Raw genomic sequence first — 9,172 nt, 5'->3', positions numbered from 1 at the left:
GAAATTTACAATTACCAGACCGTAAGCCAACATGGGAGTCCCTTAAATCTGCATTCTTTTTAATGGGCACCAGGGGGCAATATCTATCTTCTAATCCTATCCTCCTGGGACCCAAGAAAAATAAGTGTCATCAAATTTATTTTTCTTTCTAATTTCCTACATCCTTTGAGTGTCAAAGAAAAATCTCACAATTTAGACTTTTTAAAATGTATTGTTAATTAAATTTTTCAGCATGTCCACTGTAGTGGACAACGGGACAATATTCATATAAAACAAGGAGCTGAACTGAATGATTTAACTAATTATGTCTCCAAACACACACCCTTTAATGGAAACTGTGGCCTGCAGGAATTTACAATTAGAAGACCATTGAAGTTAAAAAGCAAAAGAAATGGGTTGAAAATCGAAAGAGTTCAAAAGCCCAAAACACAAAACGCTGGGTCAAAAAGGATCAAGACAGTCAGTACCTAACATACTGCATTACTTTTATGAAAAGTAATGAGTAATGTGTAATACATTACAGTACTTCTTTGAGAAACAACCCCAAAACTGATTAAAATAGTAAACAGTCACATTTTTAAAAAAATAATTGAGACAGATTAAATACATTAATTCTCAGCATCTCCCCATTTCAGCTACAAACATTTATACATATTTGGACTTCTCTTTTTTTAATCTATTTACATTCTGCAGTAACAACACTGTTGTTGTGTGATCTTATTTTAACACCCTATAAGGCAACGCTTTACTCTCTGTATATGTGGAAACATGTTTGTAGGCTACTTGAGGTGCAAATTATAGCTACATATATGTATGTGTGAGAGGGAGAGAAGGCGAGAGAGAGCAAATAAACTGTAGTGAAAAAGCCGGGCTCCAAAACAGCTAATGGTTCCATGCAGGAACACACAATTGCACACACAGAACAGCAAAGTGGTGTAATGGATAAAATATTCAATTGATTGATCCTATTCAATCAACTTTTTGTTTTGCTTTTTTTTGTTTGTTTTGCATTAACGCCACTATTTTGATACTTTGCTGATTCAAGCATCATATTGCAGATTGAAAACATGATTGTAACACAAAGTTCACATTAGATACACACACAAAACAATTAGGTAGGATATAGTTAGTTCTCTATTCAATAGATAGTTCTCTGTTCAAGTGTCACTTGAATAGGGAACTGAACATGTTCACAGTGGTGTTTATTTAAGAATCTGAATATTTAATAAACTACAAAACTATCAACAATTAGCAAATCAGCAAATTATGCTAAAGATAAACTGTTTTTATACAGCCCCCTTATAAAAGCCAAACTGAGAGTTTGCTTGCAGTTTTCACATATAAAAAATTCTGACTAATGCCCGACTAACTGCTCTCTGCCGAAAGGCACAAAGTGTGAAAACACTGAAAACATTATGCAAACATTTACTGTTTTTTCTTATACCTGTATGAGAAAAGTCTCTTACAATGGCAGCACGATTGTCACAGTGTCAGCTGCCATCATGAAGGACTGTTATATGATCAAATTTGGTCAATATTGTGACTCCATTATATTATTATTTAACCTGCTTAATCAACTAACTCCATGTATTGCTTTTTTTTTTTTTTTAAGTATAGTGTTTTTATCCATCCATCCATTCGCTTCCGCTCATCCTGTTCAGGGTCGCGGAGGGGCTGGACCCTATCCCAGCTGTCATGGACAAGAGGCAGGGTACACCCAGGTCACCAGCCTGTCGCAGGGCCAACACAGAGAGACAAACAACCTTTCACATTCACACCTATGGACAATTTAGTGTAGCCAGTTAACCTAACCCTAGTAAGTGCATGTCTTTGGAATGTGGGAGGAAACCGGAGTACCCGAAGGAAACCCACGCAAGCACGGGGAGAACATGCAAACTGAGCACAGAGAGAGGGAGGGGCCTGGGCCAAGGTGGAATCGAACCCAGACATTCCAGATGTTACTCTAACTGTGCTAACCACTGCGCCACCGTGCTGCTGTAGTGTTTTTATTTCCGTCAACATTTTCCCCTCCTGAATACTAACCAGTTCTCATGAAGTGACGGATATCAAATTCAGCAAACTTAACTGAACACCCTGTGCAGCAGTGCAATACCCTTGGTCACCACACAGAGGGAGGCGCTGTTTTGCTCATTTGAGTAAAGCAAGAAACTGACTTTGACAGAATATTTAGTCACCATTTATTATATCACTGTTTTATGAAGATTTTAAGAGACAGATATTAACCATTTATTTGACTTCAATCACATAAATAAGGTTAATGTAAATGCAGCCACAAACAACTTGTATAATAATTACTGAATAAATTATTCACACACTAAACAATAAAAAGGGCAAGACCACAAAACTTTGTGTAACGAGGAAAGGGAATTTCTCAAGAATCAAATATCATATTTCAAAAAGAAATAGTGAAAAACATCTGTGAACTGTAGTTTTATTTTCCACTTTTCCACAATTTCATGATAAAACATTACTAAAATCAATTTTTAAAAATGATTTAATTTTATTTGATTCAACTTTTTTCAAATCTCCAAATTGGGATAAAAATCTGTTCCAGCTACAACAGCTGATCATGATTATACTGCAAAATCTGTCAGGTGTGAAGGTGGAGGAGGAGATGGTGCAGTTGGGGTTTAAGGTGTTGTGTGGAAAGCAAAATAATATCAGTTAAATGTTGTAAAATAAGATTGTACACATGCTTAAACATTTAAATGTAATTATAAATAAAATCTTACACATGTTGAAATAAGATCAGGCAGATCACTGATTGTCATTAAAGGACAACATGTTTAAGTATTATCTTCACTCTGTGACACTTGCTATTTCAGCGGCTGCAAATAACATCATATTCTGATGATCTGTGGGTTTTCTGCAGGGACATGTATGTACTGTCTTTGTCCTCTGGTTGAAGCTTTTTTCTTGAGTTCCTGTGTGAGAAAAAAAGAAGACTGAGTCTTAAAAAGTATCCAGTGTGTCTACAGAGCCTTTAAACATAAAGTGTAGGTTTAATAACTCACCAAAGGAATGCAAAGTAGATTATAAAGATCACATTCACAAGGATCGATACAACAGCAATGGGTAAGAGAACTGCTCCGTTTACACTAAAATTACCTGCAAATCAAAATTACTGATGTTTAGGAAGAAAGAAGAGGAAAATTTCATGTACTATAATATAGTTATTAAATATTATATTACCGTAATAGAGTATTCTATCGACTGTTCCATTGACTAATCAAGTAATTGGCTGAGAAATACTTTATTGTGTTTACATGCCATATTAACATATTTTGAAGAAAACAGTTTCTTAAATGCAAAAATAAATAATTGCAAATAAAGTAATGTAAAATAAAATACGGTGTACAAAGAACCTAAACTAAGGCATATAATAAAATAACTTTTACTCTGTTTTTATAAAAGGCTTTTTTGAATGTTTTTTTAATTTTTGAATGATGAATGTGCATGTTGCTTTTATTATATACAGTATTGCAAAACTGAACTACTATCTAATTACAGAAGTTGCATTAAAAAATGCAGTAGTCAAAAATGAAAAGCAGTGATGAAAACTGTTTAGTTGGAGAACACATACCAGACAGGTTTTTCTGGATCAGGTTTTCTCTTTCTTCTCCATTTCCATTGTTGCTGACACATTCAACAGTGCTGTTGCCATGGTTTTTTACACTCAGACTGACAGTGCTGCTGACTGTGTGGTTTGTCACAGTGGTAATGACAGAGTACTCAGTGTGGTTCTTCAGGAGCGGCCAGTTAATGGTAGGTAAAGGAAACCCTTCACTGATACACACACAGGACAAAACCTCTGACTGACGCACACATCCAGAGCCATCGAGGATCTTTGAAAACCCTGTAAACACAGATTCATATGTAATCATGCATATTTGTAGTGTAAATATGAATTTCAGTTTCAAGATCAGTGCTGTCTACTTACAAGTCACAATCACTTCAACATATGAAGTCACAGTTGTGTCAGATGTTTTGCTGTACAGATGTACTGTCCAGAGTGTTCTGCTGTCACATTACTGATGACAAGTGTAGATGATCCAGTGTCACTGTGGGCTGTGTTGGAACTATGATGTTTCCACATAATCAGAGATGGAGGGAAACTTTCAACACTGCAGGTCAGATTCAGAGCCTCGCCCTCCCTCACACGTGTAACACCAGTGATTTTAACTTCCTTCACATCTATGAGACAAAATATAAATTACACAACAGTGTAGTTTTCTTGACTTTCTAACTTTCTTGCAAGACTAAAGTTGATGCTTTAAAATTAAATAGATTTCTGAAACAAAATTTAAGACTTTACTCACAGTTCACTCTCAAACTGAAGTCTCTTCTGTAGTTGTTTCACCTGTGAAGCCGATTTTACAGGTGATTTCAGAGTTGTGATGTTCAGCTGACGCATTAAAGGTCAAAGTTGAGGTGTGTCTCTGTGTGAAAGCTGTCACACTCTCAGTCTTGAAAGCAATGATTCTCTGTAATGTGAGTCCCTCCTGCTCCTCTCCATGTCCAGGTGATTTCAGGAACAGATCCAGAGCAGAGACCAGGAGCATGCAGGTCAGTGTGGCCTGCTGTCCCTCTGTCAGTGTGGGAATCGTTACTGTGGGCTTCTGAAGACCTAATGGAAATGCTGGGCATTAGAGGAATTAAATCCAAGCTCAAATAAGAGGATATTTTCTGGGCTGTTAGTAAGAACTGCTGCAGTTCCTACCAGCTGACCACAGAGGTCAACAAATTCCCCAAGTTATTAATACTTCATTAAGATCATTGTACATCCTGTATAATGACAATAAAAGGCATTCTATAAATAAAGTATGTTGTTGTACAAGAGTGAATATCTATTTTTCTACATATTTGTTCTTTAAAAAGCTTTCCATACCTGTAACAGAGACAGCTGCTTTTGTAATGAATGTGAATCCACTCTTTCGTTCTCACCAATAACTCTGAGCTGATATGATCCAGAATCAGACTGTTTGAGATCATTAATGATGATGCTGCAGTTGTTCTGACTCACATCAGGCTCCAAAAGTGACACTCGTCCTTCAAATCCAGCCTGAGGCTTTTTCTTTGTGTTTTTGTTGCTGTGAAATATGTCAGCATCACCACATCTTTCAGTAGATGCTTCACATTTGAACCAAACTATATGTTTGGGGGTAAAAGCAGCAGCAGTCCTGAAAGAGCACGATCACAACACAGAGTCCAGCCTCTGCTCTTAGTTCTTGCTCACTGAGAGTAACACAGTTTCTCTTTACAGTTCTGAGACTGAGGAACCTGTTAGTGCAAAGAAGATAAAGACAGTAACAAAGAATATTTAGTATACAGCAGTAAACATGATATCTAATTAAAGATACAGACTAATGGTGTTTTACATAAACTGCTTTTAAATGCTGTAGTCGACACAACAAGCAGAATTTCACACATTTCTTAGTCTAACATATGTGTGGTTAACAGAAGATCTTTTTAAAATGACACAAAAATCAACAGATGACAGTAAGAAGACTAAATTAGGATAAATTCTGGGTGAGAATAAATGTTTATCATGTTTCATATATTAATGTATAAAAGAAAAAAAATCATATCGGCAGAATTACTGAATTACAAAGGAGGAGATCCAAACCTGTGCCAGCATTACTGCCTCTCACAGAGAAAAGCAGAGCTGCCCAGATGAGAACAAACATCCTCGATGTTCGGTGCTCAACACTTTCAGGCTCTTACTCCACAGAATAACTAATCCAGGAGACACAGTAAACATGCAGAAATTAAAACTAAAATGAAAACAAAGAAATCACACAAGTTAAAGATGTCGCATGTTCACTTTTTTAGTCATTGTGATGTGACAACAACTGTGAGTACACGACTACCCCAAGCTTTTTGTGGTAAAAATCTTTGTTCCTGAAACATAATTAATGAACAAAAATAATCCTTACAGTGTAACCATAGCACAACAAATAAAGAGGACAGCATTAAGTCATCTATAATATCTGATGAATTCAATTCAATTCAATTTTATTTATATAGCGCCAAATCAGAACAAACTGTCGCCTCAAGGCGCTTTGTATTTCGGGTAAAGACCCTACAATAATACAGAGAAAACCCAACAGTCAAAAACGACCCCCTAGGAGCAGCACTTGGCGACAGTGGGAATGAAAAACTCCCTTTTAACAGGAAGAAACCTCCAGCAGAACCAGGCTCAGGGAGGGGCAGTCATCTGCCGCGACCGGTTGGGCCAGAGATTAATAAGAATTAATGATTAAATGCAGAGTGGAGTATAAACAAAGTAAATAAGGTGAATGAAAAGAAACAGTCTATTGTGGGAACCCCCCAGCAGCCTAGGCCTATAGCAGCATAACTAAGGGAGGGTTCAGTGTCACCTGATCCAGCCCTAACTATAAGTTTGATCAAAAAGGAAAGTTTTAAGCCTAATCTTAAAAATAGAGAGGGTGTCTGTCTCCCGAATCCAAGCTGGAAGCTGGTTCCACAGAAGAGGCACCTGAAAGCTGAAGGCTCTGCCTCCCATTCTACTCTTAAGTATCCTGGGAACCACAAGTAAGCCAGAAGTCTGAGAGCAAAATGCTCTGTTGGGGTGATATGGTACTATGAGGTCTTTGAGATAAGATGGTGCCTGATTATTCAAGACCTTGTATGTGAGGAGAAGGATTTTAAATTCTATTCTAGATTTAACAGGGAGCCAATGCAGAGAAGCCAATATAGGAGAAATATGCTCTCTCTTTCTAGTCCCTGTCAGTACTCTAGCTGCAGCATTTTGGATCAGCTGAAGACTTTTCAGGGAGCTTTTAGGACAGCCTGATAATAACGAATTACAATAGTCCACCCTAGAAGTAATAAATGCATGAATTAGCTTTTCAGCATCACTCTGAGAAAGGATGTTTCTAATTTTAAAAACATTGTGCAAATGCAAAAAGCGGTCCTACATATTTGTTTATTTTGTGCATTGAAGGACATATCCTGGTCAAAAATGACTCCAAGATTTCTCACAGTGTTACTGGAGGCCAAAGTAATGCCATCCAGAGTAAGTATCTGGTTAGACACCATGTTTCTAAGATTTGTGGGGCCGAGAACAAGAATTTCAGTTTTATCTGAATTTAGAAGCAGGAAATTAGAGGTCATCCAGGCCTTAATGTCTTTAAGACATTCCTGCAGTTTAACTAATTGATGTGCATCATCTGGCTTCATTGATAGGTAAAGCTGAGTATCATCTGCATAACAATGAAAACTGATGATGCAATGCTTTCTAATAATACTGCCTAAGGGAAGCATGTATAATATAATAAAATTGGTCCTAGCACAGAACCTGTGGAACTCCATAATTAACCTTAGTGTGTGAAGAAGACTCCCCATTTACATGAACAAATTTGAGTCTATGAGATAAATGATTCAAACCACTGCAGTGCAGTACCTTTAATACCTATAGCAAGCTCTAATCTCTGTAATAAAATGTTATGGTCAACAGTATCAAAGCTGCACTGAGGTCCAACAGGACAAGAACAGAGATGAGTCCACTGTCAGAGGCTGTAAGAAGATCATTTGTAACCTTCACTAATGCTGTTTCTGTACTGTGATGAATTCTGAAACCTGACTGAAACTCTTCAAATAAACCGTTCCTCTGCAGATGATCAGTTAGCTGTTTTACAACTACTCTTTCAAGAATCTTTGAGAGAAAAGGAAGGTTGGAGATTGGCCTATAATTGGCTAAGACAGCTGGGTCAGTGATGGCTTTTAAGCAGAGGTTTAATTACAGCCACCTTGAAGGCCTGTGGTACATAGCCAACTAATAAAGACAGATTGATAATTTTTAAGATAGAAGCATCAATAATTGGAAAGACTTCTTTGAACAGTCTAGTAGGAATGGGATCTAATAAACATGTTGCTGGTTTGGAGGAAGTAACTATTGAAGTTAACTCTGAAAGATCAACTGGAGCCAAAGAGTCTAAACAAATACCAGCAGTGCTGAAAGCAGCCGAACATGAAGATAAATCTTTGAGATGGTTATGAATAATTTTTTTCTCTAATGTCTAAAATTTTATTTGTAAAGAAATCCATGAAGTCACTACTAGTTAACGTGAAAGGAATACTCGGCTCTACAGAGCTCTGACTCTTTGTCAGCCTGGCTACAATGCTGAAAAGAAACCTGGGGTTGTTCTTATTTTCTTCAATTAATGATGAGTAGTAAGATGTCCTAGCTTTACGAGGGCATTTTTATAGAGCAACACACTCTTTTTCCAGGCTAAATGAGCATCTTCTAATTTAGTGAGATGCCATTCCCTCTCCAGCCTTCGGGTTATCTGCTTTAAGCTGTGCATTTGTGAATTATACCACGGAGTCAGGCACTTCTGATTTGAGGCTTTACTTTTCAGAGGAGCCACAGTATCCAAAGTCGTACGCAGTGAGGACGTAAAACTATTGACAAGATAATCGACCTCACTGGGAGCAGAGTTTAGGTAGCTGCTCTGCACTGTGTTGGCACATGGCACTGAAGAGCATAACAATGAAGGAATTAGATCCTTAAACTTAGTTACAGCACTTTCAGAAAGACTTCTACTGTAATAAAACTTATTCCCCACTGCTGTGTAATTCATTAAAGTAAATGTAAATGTTACTAAGAAAGGATCAGACAGGAGGGGGCTTTCAGAGAATACTGTTAAGTCTTCAGTTTCTATGCCATATGTCAGGACAAGATCCAGAGTATGATTAAAGTGGTGGGTGGGCTCCTTTACATTTTGAGAGAAGCCAATTGAATCTAACAATAGATTAAATGCAGTGTTCAGGCTGTCATTTTCAGCATCTACATGGATGTTAAAATCACCCACTATAATGATTTTATCTGAACTGAGCACTAAATTAGATAAAAAGTCTTAGAAATCAGACAGAAACTCTGAGTAAGGACCAGGTGGACGATAGATAATAACAAATAAAACAGGTTTTTGAGTTTCCCAATTAGGATGGACAAGACTAAGAGTCAGGCTTTCAAAAGAATGAAAACTTGTCTGGGTCTTGATTAATTAATAAGCTGGAATTGAAGATTGCTGCTAATCCTCCTCCTCGACCGGTGCTTCGAGCATTCTGACAGTTACTGTGACTCGGGGGTGTGATTCATTTAAACTAACTATTCCTCCTGTGTAAC

General features: G+C 37.3%; 1 protein-coding gene across 1 annotated transcript in view; it reads right to left on the bottom strand.

Annotated features, from left to right (window-relative positions):
* Nucleotides 1–2,842: 2,842 nt before the first annotated feature.
* LOC115793968 (uncharacterized) overlaps nucleotides 2,843–9,172 on the bottom strand; it is a 20,156-nt gene continuing 13,826 nt past the window's right edge. The window contains 12 exon segments of the mRNA XM_030749191.1: nucleotides 2,843–2,945; nucleotides 3,036–3,129; nucleotides 3,605–3,877; nucleotides 3,962–4,000; nucleotides 4,003–4,215; nucleotides 4,341–4,355; nucleotides 4,358–4,500; nucleotides 4,502–4,583; nucleotides 4,586–4,648; nucleotides 4,910–4,963; nucleotides 4,966–5,213; nucleotides 5,215–5,292. Of these exon segments, the coding sequence (XP_030605051.1) occupies nucleotides 2,843–2,945; nucleotides 3,036–3,129; nucleotides 3,605–3,877; nucleotides 3,962–4,000; nucleotides 4,003–4,215; nucleotides 4,341–4,355; nucleotides 4,358–4,500; nucleotides 4,502–4,583; nucleotides 4,586–4,648; nucleotides 4,910–4,963; nucleotides 4,966–5,213; nucleotides 5,215–5,292 (1,405 nt within the window).

The sequence above is a fragment of the Archocentrus centrarchus genome, chromosome 16 (assembly GCF_007364275.1).
Source record: "Archocentrus centrarchus isolate MPI-CPG fArcCen1 chromosome 16, fArcCen1, whole genome shotgun sequence".
Lineage (NCBI taxonomy): Eukaryota > Metazoa > Chordata > Actinopteri > Cichliformes > Cichlidae > Archocentrus > Archocentrus centrarchus.
The sequence above is the reverse complement of the archived record's forward strand: the minus strand, read 5'-3'. Positions and strand labels throughout refer to the sequence as shown.